A 23,062-nucleotide genomic window follows, 5' to 3' on the forward strand; every position below is an offset into this window, starting at 1 on the left:
GCAAGGTCCTGGTGGCAGCACCCCTTCCCAAGGATTAGCCCCAAGCATCAATAGAATACATTCAGGGCAGAAGATTGAGGCTGGGGCTCTGAGACTAGGGGTGAGGGGTGAGACTCAGGACTTTCTTCCCAGTCTGTTCTTAGAACAAGGTGGGAATGGGGGTGGTGCCTCAGGTAGCTAGGAAATATGAAAAGGAGTGGGGGCCCTGGTAAGGAGAAACCTACTCTCTGGCTGGTGTGTAGGATGCAAATTAGAACTATGTGCCTGGGTTCAGGGGAACTGGGGGTGTCAGTTTCTGGAGCCACCTCAGAGCTGCATTCCAGGGGGCTGAGTGATAAAAAGCAGCATCATTTATAAAGCCTTGCATTCTCCAGAGTGCTCCCAGTTTAATCACCTCACTGAGTCCCTATGAAACAGTAACCTCCATCTTTTTGGTATAAAACTGCTGTTTAAGTTTAACCCTGCTATCTTGGCTTCTGTACAGACCTGTGTGCCTTAACAATAGGGTAGTTACCTCAGTTTCCAGATTGAGACCTAGAAACTCACATAAATCACCCCTTATGTTGCCAGCCCAAATCACAAAGGTTATCTTCTGTGCCTGAGGACCAGAACCACAAAAGATTGCTTCCCATTGGTTCAGTGGCTCCAGGAACTGAGATTGTAGATGACCTTTAGAGATGATTAACTTTGCTCAATTCTGTTTCCGTCCAAACTGCTTTCGCAAGTTAGCTCCACATTCCAACGTCTAGCAGGATGTGGTTTTTACCTTTATAAGCTCGGTACAGTAGTCACTCGGGGCTGCGAGATTCGCCGGCATTTGAATAAATGACTCCTTAATGCAACTTCTTGACTTGGGGTGTCCTTTGTGGGATTCGTGGGATACATTATAACACCCACAACAACCCATTTTACAGATTCAGAAACTAAGGCTCAGAGCCATTAAGTCGAACATAACTGCTGAGTGGGTAGATTCAGAGTTTGAAGTAAAGTCTAACTCCAAAACCTGGACTCTCTTTTTCTAAGTGGGGCTGTCAACGTCCTGTCTAATAAAAGTCAAAGATTGAAATTAACCGTACCTCCACTACGCTTCCCTTGGCTAAACAGGGCGATATGGAAATAAACTGCCAACTAAGATGGCGGTTAACCACCAACAAAGATGCCGGCTAATTTGCATACTGCAGGTAGGGCAGGACAGCGCCATCCCGCCTGCCCTGCCGCCATTCGGGCCTGCTATCTGTGACCCGGGCGACAGGTGTCCCGTATGGGACCCGACACAGGGCTGGCAGGCGGGACTGCGTCAATCCGCCACCAGCCAGGGCCCCAACCACCCTTCCAGGGGAAATCTGGGGCTGGCAGGCACAACCACAGGGATCGGCCACCAGCCACGCCCCCAACCGCCCCTCCCGCATTTGACCCAGGCGGCTGGGACAGCGTGACTCCTCTGTCATCCCAGCTTCCTCATAACAGTTTTGGAAACTGACAGCAGGGAGGAGGAAGTCCCACCCCCACAGAATCATCCAGAATCAGCCATTTGTCACACAGCTCTAAGTGTCCTGACAGCAGGACTCTCAGTCACCTGCATCTCAGACCGTTTCAGTAGACAGGTAGGACAATGTCCAGGAAAAACGGTTGATACAAGGTAGATCTGCAGCCGAAAGGTGCCGGTGTTATCGACAGAAAATGTCTGCAGAGCAACGTGCGTCTGATCTTGAGAGAAGGCGGCGTCTGCAACAGAATGTATCTGAAGAGCAGCTACTGGAATAACGTTGCTCTGAAGCTGAAAAACAGAGGCATCTTCGACAGAAAATGTCTAAAGACTAACGTGCCTTTGAAGTTGAAAGAAGGCGGTAGTGACGACAGACTATGTCTAGAGAACAGTCAACAAGTACTACCAATACCGGTAGGAACTGCCTTCTCCACGAAAATGGAGTACATGAGGATGCAATTCTCAAACATAGTTGTGGTGGAATGACTGTGAGATGTGAATTTTGCCTATCCCTAAATTTCTCGGATGAAAAACCTTCTGATGGGAAATTTACTCCATGTTGTACCAAAGGGAAAGTCTGTCTAAATGATATACATTTTCCTGATTACCCGTATATTTAAAAAGATTAATGACAAACGAAGATTCTGACAGTAAAAATTTTATGGAAAATATTCGATCCATAAATAGTTCTTTTGCTTTTGCTTCCATGGGTGCTAATATTGCCTGGCCATCAGGATATGGGCCATACTGTTTTAGAATACACGGACAAGTTTATCACCATACTGCAACTTTCCACCCTTCAGATGGGGTTTCTCAGAAGTTTGCTCAACTCTATATTTTGGATACAGCTGAAGCTACAAGTAAAAGATTAGTAATGCCAGAAAATCAGGGCTGCTCAGAAAGACTCATGATCAACATCAACAACCTCATGCATGAAATCAATGAATTAACCAAATCGAACAAGATGCTACATGAGGTAGAAAAGGAAGCCCAATCTGAAGCAGCAGCAAAAGGCATTGCTCCCACAGAGGTAACAATGGCAATTAAATACGATCGGAACAGTGACCCACGTAGATATCATTCTCCCCGTGTAACCGAGGTTGCTGCCATATTCAGAAACAAAGATGGAGAACCTCCTTTTGAACGGGACTGGCTCATTCATTGTAAACCAGATCCTAATAATCCAAGTGCCACTAAAATGAAACAAATCAGTATCCTGTTTCCTACATTAGATGCAATGACATATCCTATTCTTTTCCCACATGGAGAAAAAGGCTGGGGAACAGATATTGCATCAAGACTCAGAGACAACAGTGTAGTCGACAATAACACTAGACAAAATGTAAGGACAGGAGTCACCCAAATGCAGTATTATGGATTTCATCTCTCTGTGAGGGACACGTTCAATCCTATTTTAAATGCAGGAAAATTAACTCAACAGTTTATTGTGGATTCATATTCAAAAATGGAGGCCAATCAGATAAATTTCATTAAAGCAAACCAATCTAAGTTGAGAGTTGAAAAATATAGTGGTTTGATGGATTATCTCAAATCTAGATCTGAAAATGACAATGTGCCGATTGGTATAATGATAATACTTCCATCATCTTTTGAGGGTAGACCCAGAAATATGCAGCAGCGATATCAGGATGCTATGACAATTGTAACGAAGTATGGCAAGCCCGATTTTTCATAACCATGACATGCAACTCCAAATGGGCAGATATTACAAACAATTTACAACGCTGGCAAAAAGTTGAAAACAGACCTGACTTGGTAGCCAGAGTTTTTAATATTAAGCTGAACGCTCTTTTAAATGATATATGTAAATTCCATTTATTTGGCAAAGTAATAGCTAAGATTCATGTCATTGAATTTCAGAAACACAGACTGCCTCACGCTCACATATTATTGATATTAGATAATGAGTCCAAATTACATTCAGAAGATGACATTGACCATATAGGTAAGGCAGAAATTCCAGTTGAGAACCAGTGTCCTCGACTTTTTCAAACTGTAAAATCAAATATGGTACATGGACCATGTGGAATGCAAAATCCAAGTAGTCCATGTATGGAAAATGGAAAATGTTCAAAGGGATATCCAAAAGAATTTCAAAGTGCGACCACTGGAAATATTGATGGATATCCCAAATACAAACGAAGATCTGGTAGCACCATTTCTATTGGAAATAAAATTGTCGATAATACTTGGATTGTCCCTTATAACCCGTATTTGTGCATCAAGTATAACTGTCATATAAATGTTGAAGTCTGTGCATCAATTGGAAGTGTCAAATAACTATTTAAATACATCTATAAGGGCACGGCTGTGCAAATATTCAAATTTCTGAAAAAAATATTATCAATCATGACGAAGCACAGGACTTCATTGACTCCAGGTATGTGAGCGCTCCTGAGGCTGTTTGGAGACTTTTTGGAATGCAAATGCATGACCAATCTCATGCAACCACAAGATTAGCTATTCATTTGCCAAATGATCAGAATTTATATTTTCATGCAGATGATTTTGCTGAAGTTTTAGATAGGGCTAAAAGGCATAACTCGACTTTGATGGCTTGGTTCTTATTGAATAGAGAAGACTCTGATGCATGTAATTATTATTATTGGGAGATTCCACAGCATTATGTGTTTAAGAATTCTTTTCGACAAAGCGCCGAAAGGGTGGGAATAAAGTATTAGGTAGACTGTTCACTGTGAGCTTTAGAGAACCAGAACGATATTACGTTAGACTTTTGCTTCTGCATGTAAAAGGTGCGGTAAGTTTTGAGGACCTGCGAACTGTAGGAGGTTTAACTTATGATAAATTTTGTGAAACTGCTAAACACCGGGGATTATTACTTGATGACACTATCAGGAAAGATACGATTGACAATGCGATCATCCTTAATATGCCCAAACAACTACGGCAACTTTTTGCATATATATGTGTGTTTGGATATCCTTCTGCTGCAGACAAATTATGGGATGAGAATAAATCTCATTTTATTGAAGATTTCTGTTGGAAATTACACCGAAGAGAAGGTGCCTGTGTAAACTGTGAAACGCATGCCCTTCACGAAATTCAGGAGGTATTCACATTGCATGGAATGAAATGTTCACATTTCAAACTTCCGGACTATCCTTTATTAACGAATGCAAATACATGTGATCAATTGTAGGAGCAACAAAGGGCAGAGGTTTTGATAAATTCTCTGAATGATGAACAGTTGGCAGCCTTTCAGACTATAACTTCAGCCATCGAAGATCAAACTGTTCACCCCAAATGCTTTTTCTTGGATGGCCCAGTGGAATGACTTGGTAGTGGAAAAACACATGTGTATAAAGTTTTAACACATTATATTAGAGGTCGTGGTGGTACTGTTTTACCCACAGCGTCTAGGAATTGCTGCAAATTTACTTCTTGGTGGAAGAACCTTTCATTCCCAATATAAATTACCAATTCCATTAAATGAAACTTCAATTTCTAGACTCGATATAAAGAGCAAAGTTGCTAGTCATTAAAAATAATCATTCTTATTATTGATGAATGCACCATGGCATCCAGTCATGCTATAAACGCCATAGATTACTAAGAGAAATTATGAATTTGAATGTTGCATTTGGTGGGAAAGTTCTCCTTCTCAGAGGGGATTTTTGACAACGTCTCAGTATTGTACCGCATGCTATGCGATCAGCCATAGTACAAATGAGTTTAAAGTACTGTAGTGTTTGGGGATGTTTCAGAAAGTTGTCTCTTACAACAAATATGAGATCAGAGGATTCTGCTTATAGTGAATGGTTAGTAAAACTTGGGGATGGCAAACTTGATAGCAGTTTTCATTTAGGAACGGATATTATTGAAATCTCCCATGAAATAATTTGTAACGGATCTATTATTGAAGCCACCTTTGGAAATAGTATATCTATAGATAATATTGAAAAAAATCTGAACTTGCAATTCTTTGTCCATAAAATGAGCATGTTCAAAACTTAAATGAAGAAATTTTGGATATACTTGATGGAGAGTTTCACACATATTTGAGTGATGATTCCATTGACTCAACAGATAATGCTGAAAAGGAACATTTTCCCATCGAATTTCTTAATAGTATTACTCCTTCGGGAATGCCGTGTCATGAATAAAAATTGAAAGTGGGTGCAATCATCATGCTATTGAGAAATCTCAATAGTAAATGGGGTCTTTGTAATGGTACCAGATTTATTATCAAAAGATTACTACCTAACATTATCGAAGCTGAAGTATTAACTGGATCTGCAGAGGGAGAGGTTGTTCTGATTCCAAGAACTGATTTGTCCCCATCTGACACTGGTCTCCCATTTATATTAATTCGATGACAGTTTCCTGTGAGGCCAGCATTTGCAATGACTATTAATAAATCACAAGGACAAACTCTAGACAGAGTAGGAATATTCCTACCTGAACCCGTTTTCGCACAGGGTCAATTATATGTTGCTTTCTCTCAAGTTCGAAGAGCCTGTGATGTTAAAGTTATAAATACTTTATCCCAAGGGAAATTAGTCAAGCACTCTGAAAGTGTTTTTACTCTTAATGTGATATACAGGGAGATATTAGAATAAGTTTAATCACTTTATCAGTCATTATTTGCATCAGTGTTGTTTTTATATCATGAGTTTGTTGTTATATCATTTTATTGCTTATTTATTAATAAAATTATGTATTATTTTCATATACATTATACTCATTTCCTTTTCTCTCTCACACTTTTATAATAGAGAAAGGGCAAATAGCAATATTAAAATATTTCCGCTAATTAATTCCTTTTCAATGTGCATGAATTTCATGCACCAGGCCACTAGTTTTGCGATAATTGCCCATTTTGGGGGGCTGAGAACCATGTGGCTCACAGAGGTGAAGACACTTGCCCAAAATCACACAGCTGTCTAGGACTCAAGTTCTGGCCTAGATTCTCCGCCCCAGGGGCCTGCAAGTCTCCCCTGCTCTGTGTCCCTTCCCCACTCCAGGCCAAGGAGCAGCAGCTGGCCCTGCCTGAATGGCCGGCAGAGCCTGAGAAGAAGCAAAGGACCTCTCACCCCTGAAGGTCTGCTGTCCCAGATCAAGACATGGAAAGTGTGTGTTAGGAAAGGAGGTTGGGGTAGGAGGAGTGAGGAGTGGAGGTGATGCCACAGGAACTGAGCTTTGATTTTCATCAAGGTTGCCAGGAAATATTGGTTCTGCTTGTCTGCCATCTCCCAGCATCCCATGTGAGACTGGATCTGGTGGACCTGCTTGCGTGTTTGCTGGTACAGCGGTTCCACGTTACCGGCCCAGCCAGGTCCGGCTCCAGCTTCTTCGGAACCTGATTCTGCTTCTTGAGTGTGTCCATTTATGCATGCGAGGAGTTGAAATCTGCAGTTTGTTGGGTTGGGCTGCAAAAGCGCAGGTGGTTCCTTTTCTGCCACCAGCACAGCTTGGGCGGGGATGTAAATTGAGTAGGGAGGGGTCTCCAGGAGTCCCCAGGGCGGAGCAAGGGGCAATGGCATCTCCAAGACTCCTTGCCTCTCCGCAACTCTGCATTTCCATGTCCTCAAGTGTCCCCGAGTGCCAGCGAGCAGCTCCGTGAGAAAGCCACCCTCGCTCTCTGTCCTGCTGCAAGGCAGTCCCGCCTCTCCCTGTAGGCTCTGGGACCTCAGAATCCCGCCCCAAACAAGCTCAGTGGATTCAGGAGTCTGTAACCCCTTCTGATTGAAAAAAAATGCACATTCAGATGCAGCCTGCCTGGCACGCGACTCTGCACCTCTGTTTTTAGCGCCTCTGCAGCTCCTACTCAGTCTCAATGCTCTTCTTTCTTTCCTTCCAGTTGTAGAGCTTCCAGTGGGCCAGCCTTCCCATGGTTCTGAATGACAGCTGTTTGTCGTATAGTTGGTAGTTTCGATGTTGTTGTGGGAGGCAGCACGCACAGGTCTGTACCTTACTCCACCATCTGTGAATCTCCCGGATGTGATTTCTAAACACTACGGCCATGTCCGGAACAGTGCTGGTTGGTTCTCCCTCATCGTCATAAGTTCCCAGGACTTGTCCTGGAGCCCTGCTTAGAGAGGCACCAAGTGCTTACCGGCAGGTGGGCGAAATGAAAGTGGCAGTGGTCCCTCTCCTCCTGCCCACCTTCAGGACAGGGTGATGGCCATGGGCAGTGTTGAGGATGGAGTAAGGGCGGAGACCAGGAAAGGAACACCCAAGACCCCTGGGGTCACCGGATAAAGACAAGTGTAGAGCCCTAGCCAGTTTTGCTCAGTGGATAGAGTGTCGGCCTGTTGTCTGAAAGGTCCCAGGTTCGATTCTGGCCAAGGGCACATGCCCGGGTTGCAGGCTCGGACCACAGTAGGGGGCGTGCAGGAGGCAGCCTATCAATGATTCTCTCTCATCACTGATGTTTTTATCTCTCTCTCCCTCTCCCTTTCTCTTTAAAATCAATAAAAGTATATTGAAAAATAAAATAACATAAAATGGGATATACTGTATATACTGTGGTTAGGCTTGCTTTTTTCTCCTTGTTTCATTTAATCCTTACCTGAGGATATTTTTTCCCATTGATTCCCACAGAGAATCTCAAACTTTACTGGGACCTATGTCTTCTGCTAGGTCACATCCTGGGTCATGGACCCCAGATGGTATGAGCCAAGCAGCAGGGAAGCAGCGTGAAGAGTCCTGGTCATCCCTGGAGGGGTGGAGTGGGTGGGGCTGATTAGTGGGGATCTGGGCTCACTTTAGGGAGCACAGGGTCCCATAGCTGCTCAGAGTTCAGCTCTGGAGTCAGACAAATCCTGGTTCAAACTCGGCATTAGCTGCTCACCCAGCCTCTGTGGCCAGAGCCAGTTATTTCATCTCTGAGCCTCAGCTGCCATGTGAAAAGTAGACCATAAAAGTCCTTGTAGCCCTGACTGGTTTTGCTCAGTGGATAGAGCATCAGCCTAAGGACTGAAAGGTCCCAGGTTCGATTCCAGTCAAGGGCATGTACCTTGGTTGCAGGCACATCCCCAGGAAGCAGCTGAATTGATGTAAACATCAATGTTTCTAACTCTCTATCCTCCCCCCTCTCCCTTCCTCTCTGTAAAAAATCAAAGAAATATATTTTTTTAAAAAATAAGGTTGTCAGAGTAGGACCCCCTGGAAGCTGAATTTTGAGCTGATGTCCAAAGGAGGCAAGGCAGTTGGCCATGAGGAAATCTGGAGAGTTTAAAGCAGGGGTCCTCAAACTTTTTAATCAGGGGGCTGTCCCTCAGACCGCTGGAGGGCCAGACTATAGTTTTAAAAAAAACTATGAACAAATTCCAATGCACAGTGCAAATATCTTATTTTGAAGTAAAAAAACAAAACGGGAACAAATACATTATTTGTATTTGCATGTGTCCCGCGGGCCGTAGTTTGAGGAGCCCATGGTTTAAAGGAACTGGCATTTTAAAGGAACTGCCAAGAGAGGCTGAAGTAGGGTGAGCAAGGAGCTATGGGAGAGGTCAGTGAGGTTAGGGCGCTGACCAAGGGCTCTGTGCCAACCTCCTGAGTGTGTGTGTGTGTGTGTGTGTGTGTGTGTGTCCAGCTGAGGGCGTGCCTCGCAGTCCATCCTCCCGGCCCCGGTTCCCCTGGTACTTTGGGCGCGTCACTGTGCAAGTCTAGGGGCACCATTGGGCCTGGGCACCTGGATGTGCCTAAGGGCACTCGTGAACGTGTGTACCCTGCCCCCACCACCCCCGTTACCCCAGGCTGACCCATCCCTGGACCTGAGCGCCCAGCTCACCCCCACGCGCGGTGTCCGTGGGGTGGGCTCACGTGACCGCCGCGCTCTGTGTGCCCCGCCCCCTCCAGACGCCGGCTCTGCGCTGCGCGTGCGCCCTGGCCCTGCTGTGCCTGGCGGTGCTGCTGCGGCCGCCGGAGGGCGCGCTGGGGGAGGAGCCGCAGCCGCAGCCGCAGCCGCAGCCGCCCCGCGGGCCCCGGGCGGCCTATTGGCTGAGCACCTTCGGCCAAGTGGGCAAGTACATAGAGAAGCTCTTCAACAGCAGGTGAGCGGGCTGAGAGCCGGAGGGAGGGAGGGAGAGGGGAGGGGCCGGACGCACCTGCCCCCACCCCTCCCACGCCGCGCATCGCAGCCCCACGACTTCTGCAAAGACGTGTTTTCCAGCTTGAAATCTAAGGACGCCAAGAAATCTAAGGATGTTAAACACCCCAAGAAAGCTTACATCGACACAAAAGCCCCCCAGTGAACGCCAGGAAACCCCCACCAGCAAACGCCACGAGCCTCCCTCCACCGAACCCCGCCAACCCGCGGAATCCCACTAACCCCGCACCGCGCGGCGCCACGAAACCCTGACCACCGAGCTCCTCCCAGGGTCCCAGGTAGGAGAGCTGGGCACAGCCGGCACCAACCAGTCAGGAGCCTGGGAACTGGGGGCAGGTTGGGCAGGAGCGAGAGGAAAACCTGGGGAGCAGGGGGACCAGGGCCACAGGGACTTCCTTCTCCAGGCTGGGCTTTCCCCTCCAGATGCCCGACTCAAGTCTCCTCGCGGGTCCACGGATCTCCACATTTTTTATGAGAGGGGCCCTAACTCCTCCCACCCCACCCCCAGTGAGAACAATAAAGAGAAATGGAATGTCTGTTGCTTTGGTGACGAATGGGAGCACTGGACAGGAAGGGACCCTCCTGTCCTGCAAGGGGGAGAGGACCCTGGAGCTCCTGCTGGGAAAAGGCCCGGCTTTTGGGGCATCCCTGCCGGCTCCTGCAGCCCATCCACCTCACACACACACCCCACGGCCAGGAGAGGCAGAGCAGAGCAACAGAAGCCCATTCCAGCAAGCTCAAAGGGGGGGCTTCAGCCAGGCGCCCACCCCAAGTTTCTACACAGCAGGGCGGCGCCATCTCCATGACAGGCCGGGGACCTCAGTGTTGGTACAGGGACAAGCAGCAGCCCCTTAGTGTGTACAGCCGTGGTTCTCAACCCTCCTAATGCCGCGACCCTTTAATGCAGTTCCTCATGTTGTGGTGACCCCAATTTCATTGTTACAAACTGAACATAATTAAAGCATAGTGATTAATCACAAAAACAATATGTAATTATATATGTATTTTCTGATAGTCTTAGGCAACCCCTGTGAAACGGTTGTTTGACCCCCAAAGGGATCACGACCCACAGGTTGAGAACCGCTGGTGTAGAGCATAATGTCCTGCCTTTGCCTCCTGAACCCTGCCAGCCCCGCTGGCAGCAAGCAGAGCAGGGGAAGGGCTGGGAGCCTAGCCAGGCCTGTTCATGGGAAGCTGGTGAGAGAGTGGGGCTCTCCTCCAGAAGCTGGTGGCCATCAGAGAGGCCTGGGCAGGGGCAGATCCAACTCACAGGTGTGTCCTGGGCAGGGTCCTAATTCTTGATGCTGGGAGGTGTCTACACCTCTCCCTACTCAGAACCCATCCTCTCAGCTGCAAAGAACATTCTGGGGTCAGGTCTTCAGGCTCCATCATCCAAACCCAAATTCTGATCTGCTGGGACCAGCCCTCCTTCCCAGACACACCCTTGAAGTTAAGAATCAGCCTGAGACGTGCATTTGCCTGGCAGCTGCTTCCTCTCCAGCCCTTTGCCTCTTAGGGCCTGGTTCCACTTTCAGGTCCTTTGCACGCACCAGACACAGCCAGACTGGAGGGGAAACATGATGTGGTGTCATGGCTGTGGGTCAGTGTTAGGAGGTGAGCCCAGGAAGGTGCGTCCCCTCATCCACCAAGCCCACAGGCCCCCATCCCTGCAGGCTGAGCATGTGAGGGGGGCAGGAGAAGCCATTCCAGGAACCAGGAAAGTTCTAATTCTCTCACTCCTCCCTCCCACCCGTATCCCCATGACTCTCCCTTCTCCACAGGTGCTCCTAGCCCAGGAAAGGGTGGAGACAAGCCCAGCCACAAACACACACACACACACACACACACACACACACACACACACAACAGGTGCAGGATTCCTTCTGGGCCCTCCCAGAGCTGCAGTGTGGAATCCACAGGTTAGCCCACTCCCTGGAACCTGAATTCCCCATGGCCCCCCTCCCATTCCCTCCCCTCCCGTCCCCTCCATCCCCTCCCCTCCCGTTCCCCCCCCCCCCCTCCTGAATGGCTCCTGCACCCAGGAGTTCACAACCTCTCAGGACAAGTTCTTTCCAAATTTCTGCTTCTTCAAGGATATTTCCTATAGTCCCCCAAAGCCTGCCTTCCAGGGCCCCTCCCATGGGCCTCTCCCCACTCCTTCCACGTCTGAAGACCTTGTTATCTCGCTGCGGTCTTTCCACATATTCATGGAAACAGCCGGTTGGCCAGTGGCTACATCGCAAGTCTGCCCCTTGCAAGCTCCCGTTTACCTGGGTCAAGGGCCCAGCTAAATGTTTCACCTGCATCATTTCATGGCATGCTCACTACAACCCTGTCATTCTGTCCATTTTTCAGATGCAGAATCTGAGGCTCAGAGAGGTTATATCCCTGCCCAAAAGCACACAGACAGCAAGTGGCAGATTTCCTGTTTGAACACAGGCTCATCTGACTCTAACGCTGATGCTAGACCCTCTATTAGAATGCCGTCTGTGGCAGGGCCTCGGACAAACTGCGGCACTTCTCTCGGCCTTACTGTACCCTCTGTAGGGTGAGGATAACAGTGACCATCCTCGCAGACTTGCTGTGAGGTTAAGTAGCCCTGGCACACAGTAGGCTTTTTTCCCCTCGATCTGCACATGACACCATCTCCAGACCCCTCCCCTTCACAGTCCCCCTCGTGGGCCAGGCTGCTGCTGAGCCTCCTACCCCTTATGTGCTCCAGCGGACCATGCACAGTGACCGGCCAGAGGAGGGCAGCTCTGGTGCCCTCCTGCAGCCAATGGCTGTCTTTGCTCCAGTCATTCCTCTGGGCTGGGCTGTCTCGCTGCCCCCATGCCAAGGACACTAAACTATAGGGAAGAATGGGAGGGGGTCCATTTGGGCACTGGGCTGTCATTGAGCCAATGGTCAGGAGAGTCTATAGGTGCTGAAATGGAAGATTCAGGCTCCAGCGCCACCTCACTGGCTCGCTGAGTGACCCTGGTGGAGTCGCTGCCTCCCTCTGGGCCACACTTGCCCCTCCGTGAAGTGGAGCTGAGCTCAATGGCTCTGATGGCCCCATAGATGGTCTGTCCATTCCTAACACCCTTCTTTCCCTTCCCCTCCGTCCCCTCCCCCTTTCTCTCCTGCCTTTGGCTACTCCTAATGCACCAGGGTCCACAGAGACACGCAGAGAGAGGCAATGTCTTTGATTTGCTTTATTCAGCCTGTGGGAGTGGGGAGCAAGCTTTGGCCAGAGCCCCGGGTGTGGAGGAGAGACCTGGGCTGGCACTGGCCTTGGAGGCGGAGGAGGCGGGGGTGGCTTACACGTCCATCTGGCTGAGCTCCCTGTGGGGAGAGATCCGCACATGGCAGGGGGAGTGGGCAGTCCTCAGACCTCAGGAGGCCTCAGGCAAGCCCTGGGCCCCTGTTCTCCCCCAAACCCCCAACTGACCTCCACCTCCATTTCAGCCCCAGGGAGCTGGCACACAGGGTGGGGAACCAAACCTACCTGGGGGCAACTTTGTTGGGGGCTCCCCACTCCAAGAAGTTCCGCGGCGTTTCTTCTTGGTCTCTTTTCCCATACCTGGGAGGAGAGAGGCAGCTGGGGCAAGCCAGCACTGTGCCCAGGTGCCAGCTCACCTGCCTCCTGCCCGCCCTTGGGTACCATCCTCCAGGGGCACACGGGCCCAGGCCTGGTCAGTAGAATGGTTCAGCTTTCCCAAGAACGTGGAAGGGGCAGGAGCCAGGACCGCTCCCCCTCCCTCTATACACACCTGGGCCTGGTCAGGATGTTGAGGTATCTGCGGAGCTCAGCCGCATACTGGGCCAACTGCTCTGGTGTGGCGTCGTCTCCTGGGTACACTGGCTCCAGTGCGGCCCCAGAGGCACCCAGCGGCGGCTGCAGCAACAGAGCCACACACGTGGACAGGAACAGCAGGGAGAGGCAGCGGCTTGCAGCAGCCATCTGAGGCGCAAGGAGTGGGAGGGTTGGAGGCAGAACCCACCCAGCCCCTCGCCCATCACCTACTTTTCCAAGCCTGGGGACAAGAGGGCGAGGCAAAGAGCCGCTGGGACCTGACCAACCCACCGCCTAGGGCAGCCGTGGGCAAACTATGGCCCGCGGGCCGGATCCACCCATTTGAAATGAATAAAACTAAAAAAAAAAAAGACCGTACCCTTTTATGTAATGATGTTTACTTTGAATTTATATTAGTTCACACAAACACTCCATCCATGCTTTTGTTCCGGCCCTCCGGTCCAGTTTAAGAACCCATTGTGGCCCTCGAGTCAAAAAGTTTGCCCACCCCTGGCCTAGGGCCTAGGCACTGCCTCAGCAAGTGTAGACAGCTCCTTGCGAAGCAGTGCAGCAGCCAGAGCTCAGCCAGGACCTCAGCAAAGTAGAAAAAGGAATCAGTGAAGGTGGCACAGGGGGCAGGAGGCACAGGACGCATGAAGGCCAGGGCCTGATGGCTCTGAGTAGGCAGATGTGGGGTAGGGGCTGGAGGGAAGGGGTTGGGGGAGTGTGCTCCTGCGGTTCACTACCCACCGAACCCCCAGCCACCATCTGCCAGGGAGAGATATGCAGATACAGAAAGTCACGGTCATATACACACACACACACACACACACACACACACACACACACGCACACACGGATCCCAATCACTCACAAGCTCAAACGCAATCACACATTTGTGTTCACAGCCACCACCAACCACTCCCCACACACATTTGCATCCAGTCACGGACTGCTCTTCCAGGGTGCGAGGTTTGTCCAGATGCAGAGCCAGACCCACACAGGACCTCAGGCCTCCAGAGGCCCCCCTCCCCCCCGTACTGCAAACCATCAATTCTTTCCCCCATCCCAGTCCCTAGACCCAGGGAGTCCCCCAGACCTTGGGGCAGGCTGAGCCCACTTACGCTGAGTCTGAGAGTCCTGGACCAAGCAGGTGCCTGCCTCTGGCTGGATGTGTCCCCTGCTCTCCTCCTGGCCCCTTTATAGTCCTCGGCCCCCAGAGTCCCCACCTTCTGTCAACCCCTCTCCCTCCCCAGCCCTCACAGCCTCCTCCCCGTGGTCACCCTGGTACCTGCAACGCCAGCCAGCTCACTGGGGCCAGGGACTGGGCGGTACAGGGCAGTGCTGTAAGGGCCAGACTTAGCAGTGTAACGGGTAGAAGGGAACTACAGTGAGTCTCCTGTGGGCCCCCATCTGCCATTGGGCACCAAGAGCAGGCTTGGTCCAAGGAGGATGGGCTTCTGGGACCTCAGGGTGAATGCAAGGTCCTGGTGGCAGCACCCCTTCCCAAGGATTAGCCCCAAGCATCAGTAGAATACATTCAGGGCAGAAGATTGAGGCTGGGGCTCTGAGACCAGGGGTGAGGGGTGAGTCTCGGGACTTTCTTCCCAGTCTGTTCTTAGAACAAGGTGGGAATGGGGGTGGTGCCTCAGGTAGCTAGGAAATATGAAAAGGAGTGGGGGCCCTGGTAAGGAGAAACCACTCTCTGGCTGGTGTGTAGGATGCAAATTAGAACTATGTGCCTGGGTTCAGGAGAACTGGGGTGTCAGTTTCTGGAGCCACCTCAGAGCTGCATTCCAGGGGGCTGAGTGATAAAAAGCAGCATCATTTATAAAGCCTTGCATTCTCCAGAGTGCTCCCAGTTTAATCACCTCACTGAGTCCCTATGAAACAGTAACCTCCATCTTTTTGGTATAAAACTGCTGTTTAAGTTTAACCCTGCTATCTTGGCTTCCGTACAGACCTGCGTGCCTTAACAATAGGGTAGTTACCTCAGTTTCCAGATTGAGACCTAGAAACTCACATAAATCACCCCTTATGTTGCCAGCCCAAATCACAAAGGTTATCTTGTGCCTGAAGACCAGAACCACAAAAGATTGCTTCCCATTGGTTCAGTGGCTCCAGGAACTGAGATTGTAGATGACCTTTAGAGATGATTAACTTTGCTCAATTCTGCTTCCGTCCAAACTGCTTTCGCAAGTTAGCTCCACATTCCAACGTCTAGCAGGATGTGGTTTTTACCTTTATAAGCTCGGTACAGTAGTCACTCAGGGCTGCGAGATTCGCCGGCATTTGAATAAATGACTCCTTAATGCAACTTCTTGACTTGGCGTGTCCTTTGTGGGATTCGTGGGATACATTATAACACCTACAACAACCCATTTTACAGATTCAGAAACTAAGGCTCAGAGCTATTAAGTCTGACATAACTGCTGAGTGGTAGATTCAAGGTTTGAAGTAAAGTCTAACTTCAAAACCTGGACTCTCTTTTTCTAAGTGGGGCTGTCAACGTCCTGTCTAATAAAAGACAAAGATTGAAATTTTTTTTTCTTTTTTTTTTTATTTATTGCTTAAAGTATTACAAAGGGTATTACATATGTGTCCATTTTTTCCCCCCGCCCTAGACAGTCCCCTAGCCTCCCCTATCCCCCGGTGTCTTATGTCCATTGGTTATGCTTATATGCATGCATACAAGTCCTTTAGTTGATCTCTTACCCCCCTCCCTCCTGCCCCCCATCCCTCCCCGGCCTTCCCGCTGCAGTTTGACAATCTGTTTGAGGCAACTCTGCCTCTGTATCTATTATTGTTCATAAGTTTATAATGGTCTTTATTATCCATGAATGAATGAGATCATGTGGTATTTTTCCTTCATTGACTGGCTTATTTCACTTGGCATAATGCTCTCCAGTTCCATCCATGACGTTGCAAATGGTAAGAATTCCTTCTTTTTTACAGCAGCATAGTATTCCATCGTGTAGATGTACCACAGTTTTCTAATCCATTCATCTACTGATGGGCACTTTGGCTGTTTCCAGATCTTAGCTATGGTGAATTGTGCTGCTATGAACATAGGGGTGCATATATCCTTTCTGATTGGTGTTTCTGGTTTCTTGGGATATAGTCCTAGAAGTGGGATCACAGGGTCAAATGGGAGTTCCATTTTCAGAGTTTTGAGGAAACTCCAAACTGTCATCCATAGTGGCTGCACCAGTCTGCATTCCCACCAGCAGTGCACAAGTGTTCCCTTTTCTCCACATCCTCTCCAGCACTTGTCGTTTGTTGATTTGTTGATGATAGCCAGTCTGACAGGTGTGAGATGGTACCTCATTGTTGTTTTGATTTGCATCTCTCAGATGATTAGTGACTTTGAGCATGTTTTCATATGTCTCTTGGCTTTCTGAATGTCCTCTTTTGAAAGGTGTCTATTTAGGTCCTTTGCCCATTTTTTGATTGGATTGTTTACCTTCCTTTTGTTAAGTTGTATGAGTTCCTTATAAATTTTGGAGATTAGGCCCTTATCAGATATGACATTGGCAAATATGTTTTCCCACACAGTGGGTTTTCTTGTTGTTTTGTTGATGGTTTCTTTTGCTGTGCAGAAGCTTTTTATTTTGATGTAGTCCCATTTGTTCATTTTCTCTTTAGTTTCAAGTGCCCTAGGAGCTGTATCAGTGAAGAAATTGCTTCGGCATATGTCTGAGATTTTGTTGCCTTTGGATTCTTCTAGAATTTTTATGGTTTCCCATCGTACTTTTAAGTCCTTTACCCATTTTGAGTTTATTTTTGTGTATGGTGTAAGTTGGTGGTCTAGTTTCATTTTCTTGCATATATCTGTCCAATTTTCCCAATACCATTTATTGAAGAGACTATCTTGGCTCCATTGTATGTTCTTGCCTCCTTTGTCAAATATTAATTGAGCGTATTGGTTCGGGCCGATTTCTGGGCTCTCTATTCTATTCCATTGATCTATATGCCTATTCTTCTGCCAGTACCAGGCAGTTTTGAGAACAGTGGCTTTGTAATACAACTTGATATCTGGTATTGAGATCCCACCTACTTTGTTCTTTTTCAGGATTGCTGCAGCTATTCGTGGTCTTTTTTTATTCCAGATGAATTTTTGGAGAGTTCGTTCTAGATCTCTGAAGTATGCCATTGGTATTTTAATGGGAAGTGCGTTGAATTTATAGATTGCTTTGGATAGTATGGACATTTTAATGATGTTGATTCTACCAATCCATGAACACGGTATGTTCTTCCATCTGTTTATGTCTTCCTCTATATCTTTTTTCAACATCCTGTAGTTTTCTGAGTAGAGGTCTTTTACCTCTTTAGTTAAGTTTATTCCTAGGTAGCTTAATTTTTTTGGTGCGATGGTAAACGGGATTGTTTTTATAATCTCTCTTTCTGAAAGTTCACTATTGGTGTATAGAAATGCCTCAGATTTCTTGGGGTTAATTTTGTATCCTGCTACATTGCCAAATTCATGTATTAAGTCTAGTAGCTTTTTGATGGAGTCTCTAGGGTTTTGTATGTATAATATCATGTCATCTGCAAATAAGGACAGTTTTACTTCCTCTTTTCCAATTTGGATGCCTTTTATTTCTTCTTCTTGCCGAATTGCAATGGCTAACACTTCCAGTACTATGTTGAACAGGAGTGGAGAGAGTGGGCATCCCTGTCTTGTTCCTGTTCTTAGGGGAAATGGTGTTAGTTTTTGTCCATTGAGTATGATGTTGGCTGTGGGCCTGTCATATATGGCTTTTATTATGTTGAGGTATGATCCTTCTACTCCCACCTTGCTGAGAGTTTTTATCAAAAATGGGTGTTGAATTTTGTCAAATGCTTTTTCTGCATCAATTGATATGACCATGTGGTTTTTTTCTTTCAATTTGTTTATGTGATGTATCACGTTTATTGATTTGCGGATATTGTACCATCCTTGCATCCCTGGGATAAATCCTACTTGGTCATGGTGTATGATCTTTCTGATGTACTGCTGGATCCAATTTGCTAAGATTTTGTTGAGGATTTTGGCATCTATGTTCATGAGGGATATTGGCCTGTAATTCTCTTTCATTGTGTTGTCTTTACCTGGTTTTGGTATTAGGGTGATGCTGGCTTCATAGAATGAGCTTGGAAGTGTTCCTTCCTCTTGAATTTTTTGTAGTAGTCTGATGTGGGAAACTGTTTATTGCCTTCACTATCTGATAAGCGTAGACAGAGAACCCCCCGAAGGCTGGGTGCCTTTGAAGCCCTCCCAAAGGTCAGAGCTAGGCGCCACCTCTGTTTGTCCAGACAGTGGTAGCTGAAACTACTCCCCCATTTATTATTACGTAAATCCTTGCTGATGGGCTAGTCTGCCTGTTGCAGGGGGTCACCTGCCTAGGGCTATGCTATGGGTGCATCCCAGATCAATAAAAGCTTGGTGAGGCCTGAGCACAGAGAGGAAGTCCTTCGGGACTTGCCCCCTGGTCCCCCAATATTGCAAAATTATCTCGTGTCTTTTTCTCTCATTTGTTGTGCGGCTCCTCTTTCAGATACCGAACCCTACTCCACGCGAGTCGTGGAAGGAAACACTCGACAGTCTGAGGAGGATAGGTTTTAGTTCTTCCTTGAATGTTTGGTAAAACTCCCCTGTGAAGCCATCTGGTCCTGGGCTTTTGTTTGATGGAAGCTTCTTTTTTTTTTTTTTTTTTTAAATATATTTTATTGATTTTTCACAGAGAGGAAGGGAGAGAGAGATAGAGAGTTAGAAACATCGATGAGAGAGAAACATCGATCAGCTGCCTCCTGCACATCCCCCACTGGGGATGTGCCCGCAACCCAGGCACATGCCCTTGACCGGAATCGAACCTGGGACCCCTCAGTCCGCAGGCCGACGCTCCATCCACTGAGCCAAACCGGCTTCGGCGATGGAAGCTTCTTGATGACTGCTTCAATTTCTTCCATAGCTATTGGCCTGTTGAGATTTTTGGAGTCTTCCTGATTGAGTTTTGGAATGTTGTATTTTTCTAGGAATTTGTCCATTTCCTCCAGGTTGTCTAGTTTGTTGGAGTAGAGCTGTCCATAGTATTTTTTAACAATCATTTGTATTTCTGTGAGATCTGTTGTTATTTCGCCTCTATCGTTTCTGATTTTGTTTATTTGGGTCCTCTCTCTTTGCTTCTTGGTGAGTCTGGCTAGAGGTTTGTCAATTTTGTTTATCCTTTCAAAGAACCAGCTCTTGGTTTCATTGATTTTCTGTATTGTTTTTTTGGTCTCTATGTCATTTATTTCTGCTCTAATCTTTATTATCTCCTTCCTTCTGCTCACTCTGGGGTTTTCTTGTTGCTCTCTTTCTAATTCTTTGAGTTGTAGAGTTAGATGATTTACTACCATTTTTTCTTGTTTTTTGAGATAGGCCTGTAGAGCTATAAGCTTCCCTTTCAGGACTGCTTTCATTGTGTCCCATAGGTTTTGGATTGTTGTGTTTTCATTGTCATTAGTTTCCAGGATGTTTTGAATTTCTTCTTTGATTTCATTGGTAACCCAATCAATATTTAATAGCATGCTATTCAGCTTCCAAGTGTTTGAGTATTTTGGTTTGTTTTTATTGTAGTTTATTTCTAATATTATGCCATCGTGGTCTGTGAAGACGCTTTTTATGATTTCAATCTTCTTGAATTTGGGGATACTTTGCTTGTGACCCAATATATGGTCTATTTTTGAATATGTGTTATGAGCACTTGAGTAGAATGTATATTCCGTGGCATTGGGGTGAAGTGTTCTGAAGATGTCTATTAAGTCCATCTGATCTAGTGAGTCATTTAGGATTGCTGTATCTTTGCTGATTGTTTGTCTAGAGGACTTATCCAGTGCTGTCAATGGTGTATTAAAGTCCCCTACTATGATTGTATTGTTGTCGATCTCTCCTTTGATATCTTCCAGGATTTTTTTTATGAATTTGGGTGCTCCTGCATTGGGTGCATATATGTTTACCAGGGTTATATCTTCTTGTTGTATTGATCCCTTTAGTATTATGAAGTGGCCTTCCTTATCTCTTGTTATGGCCTTCACTTTGAGGTCTATTTTGTCCGATATAAGTATTGCTACCCCAGCTTTCTTTTCCTTTCCATTTGCCTGAAAGATATTTTTCCATCCCTTCACTTTCAGTCTGTGTGAGTCCCTTCTAATGAGGTGGGTTTCTTGTAGACAGCAGATGTATGGGTCATGTTTTTTTATCCATTCAGCCACTCGATGTCTTTTGTTTGGAGCATTTAGTCGGTTTACATTTAAAGTTATTATTGAAAGGTACTTGTTTGTAGCCATTTCTTTTTTTGTGTGGCTGTTTTCTTTCTGAGCTTTTTATTTCTTATTTTTATACCAGTCCCTTTAGCATTCCTTGCATTGCTGGCTTGGTGGTGATAAACTCCCTTAGCCTTTTTTTGTCTGTGAAGCTTCTTATTTCCCCTTCAAGCTTGAATGATAGCCTTGATGGATAGAGTATTCTTGGATTCAGTCCTTTGCTTTGCATCACTTTGTAAATTTCTGTCCATTCTTTTCTGGCCTGATGTGTTTCTGTTGAGAAATCATTTGACAATCTAATGGGAGATCCCTTGTATGTAACTTTCCATCTCTCTCTTGCAGCCTGTAAGATTCTCTCTTTGTCCTGAACATTTGCCATGGTAATTATGATGTGTCTTGGTGTGGGTCTTTTCGGGTTCACCTTGTTTGGGACTCTCTGGGCTTGTGTGACTTTTTTCTTCCCCACTTCAGGGAAGTTTTCTGATATTATTTCTTCTAATAGGTTTTCTAATCCTTGTTCATCCTTCTGTTGTTCTGGTACCCCTATTATTCGTATGTTGTTTCGTTTCATGTTGTCCCAAAGCTCCCTTAGGCTCTCCTCCTGTCTTTTAATTTTTTTCTCCAATTGCAGTACATTTTGGGTGTGTTTTGCTTCCTTGTCTTCTAATTCACTAATCTGGTCCTCCGCTTCTCCTAGTCTACTGTTGATACTTTCAATGGAGTTTTTCATTGCAGCTATATCACTCTTCATTTCTTCTTGGGTCTTACTTAAGTTGTTGATTTTTTCATCTGTTTCTTCTAGCTTCTTCCATATGTTATCAATTTTTTCATCTGTTTCTTCTTGCTTCTTGCAGAGGTTGTCGATTTTTTCCTCCATCCAGTTTATGCACTCTAGGACCCTTATTCTGAATTCTTTTTCTGTCATGTTGCATGCCTCTGTATTACTTAGCTGCTTTTCTGGAGAGTCCTCCTTCTCTTTCCTTTGGGGGTTTCTTTGTCTACCCATGTTTGATCTCACTGACATATCTAGACGATGAGTCGTTCAGTGGTTGCTCCCTTGGTGACAGTGACTCCTTGGTCTATGGTTGCTCTTCAGGCGGTTGCGGTAGTAGCTGCTCTTCAGTTGGCAGCAGCTCCTCTGGTGGGTGCTGTTCACAGCTGTGGTGGCTCTTCTGGCTGGTGGGGCGAGGTTTCACGTACAGCTGCTGTTCCTCAGCAGAGGGTGTGGTGCTCAGGAGGTTGCTGTTGCTTGGATCTGCTTTCCAGGGGAGTTCTGCTCTTCCCGGCTGCAAACCGTCTCACCAGCTGAGCAATTTCGCCAATTCGGTGTGGGTGTTATTAGTTTCAGCTGCTGACTCCATTTGCTCCGGGACACGACCTGGGATGCGTCTGCCTATATCGCCGCCATCTTCCGTCTCCTTCTTGGCACTATGTGTCCTAACCAAGGTCTCTGAGAAAGGTTGTTTCCCCAAGTAGGGATTTTCCCCTGAAGTTCCAAAGATTTAAATTAACCGTACCTCCACTACACTTCCCATTGGCTAAACAGGGCGATATGCAAATTAACTGCCAACTAAGGTGGCGGTTAACTGCCAAGAAAGATGCTGGCTGATTCGCATACTGCAGGCAGGGCAGGACAGCGCCATCCCGCCTGCCCTGCCGCCATTCGGGCCTGCTATCTGTGACCCGGGCGACAGGTGTCCCGTATGGGGCCCAACCCAGGGCTGGCAGGCGGGAGCGTGACGATCCACTGCCAGCCAGGGCCCCAACCACCCTTCCAGGGAAAATCTAGGGCTGGCAGGCACAACCACAGCTATCGGCCACCGGCCACGCCCCCAACCGCCCCTCCCCCGTTTGACCCAGGCGGCTGGAACAGCGTGGCTCCTCTGTCATCCCAGCTTCCTCATGACAGTTTTGGAAACTGACAGCAGGGAGGAGGAAGTCCCACCCCCACAGAACCATCCAGAATCAGCCATTTGTCACACAGCTCTCAGTGGCCTGACAGGCAGGACTCTCAGTCACCTGCATCTCAGACCGTTTCAGTAGACAGGTAGGACAATGTCCAAAGAAAAACAGTTGATACAAGGTAGCTCTGCAGCCGAAAGGTGCCGGTGTTATCGACAGAAAATGTCTGCAGAGCAACGTGCGTCTGATCTTGAAAGAAGGCGGCGTCTGCAACAGAATGTATCTGAAGAGCAGCTACTGGAATAACGTTGCTCTGAAGCTGAAAAACAGAGGCGTCTTCGACAGAAAATGTCTAAAGACTAACGTGCCTTTGAAGTTGAAAGAAGGCGGTGGCGATGACAGACTATGTCTAGAGTACAGTCAACAAGTACTACCAATACCGGTAGGAACTGCCTTCTCCACGAAAATGGAGTACATGAGGATGCAATTCTCAAACATAGTTGTGGTGGAATGACTG

The 23,062-nt window shown here is 47.2% G+C and overlaps 1 protein-coding gene and 1 long non-coding RNA gene across 3 annotated transcripts; one reads left to right on the forward strand and one right to left on the reverse strand.

Moving 5' to 3' along the window:
* The first annotated feature begins 9,372 nt into the window (after positions 1-9,372).
* Positions 9,373-10,117, forward strand: LOC132217849 (uncharacterized). Of its 2 annotated transcripts, none has more exons than XR_009449023.1 (3): positions 9,373-9,525; positions 9,632-9,859; positions 10,005-10,117. It is a non-coding gene; the product is annotated as an uncharacterized LOC132217849 (long non-coding RNA). The 2 variants fall into 2 exon arrangements; XR_009449022.1 differs by having other exon boundaries at positions 9,645-9,859.
* A 2,591-nt stretch (positions 10,118-12,708) lies between these two features.
* Positions 12,709-13,527, reverse strand: LOC132217848 (pancreatic polypeptide prohormone-like). The gene is made up of 3 exons (XM_059668276.1): positions 13,337-13,527; positions 13,072-13,146; positions 12,709-12,908 (listed from the first exon to the last, which is right to left on the reverse strand). The coding sequence occupies exons 1-3, from the start codon at positions 13,525-13,527 to the stop codon at positions 12,884-12,886; spliced, it is 291 nt and encodes a 96-aa protein (XP_059524259.1). The 3' UTR covers positions 12,709-12,883.
* Between the last annotated feature and the right edge of the window lie 9,535 nt (positions 13,528-23,062).

This window comes from Myotis daubentonii, chromosome 16, assembly GCF_963259705.1.
Source record: "Myotis daubentonii chromosome 16, mMyoDau2.1, whole genome shotgun sequence".
Lineage (NCBI taxonomy): Eukaryota > Metazoa > Chordata > Mammalia > Chiroptera > Vespertilionidae > Myotis > Myotis daubentonii.

Bases quoted from the DNA above. Each gene is read 5' to 3' on its own strand.
- LOC132217848 (XM_059668276.1), bottom strand. From the start codon at position 13,527: ATGGCTGCTGCAAGCCGCTGCCTCTCCCTGCTGTTCCTGTCCACGTGT. The intron at 13,147-13,336 runs GTGTGTATAGAG...CTCTCCTCCCAG, and splicing joins AACATCCTGACCAGGCCCAG to GTATGGGAAAAGAGACCAAG. The intron at 12,909-13,071 runs GTAGGTTTGGTT...CTCTCCCCACAG, and splicing joins CCCAACAAAGTTGCCCCCAG to GGAGCTCAGCCAGATGGACG.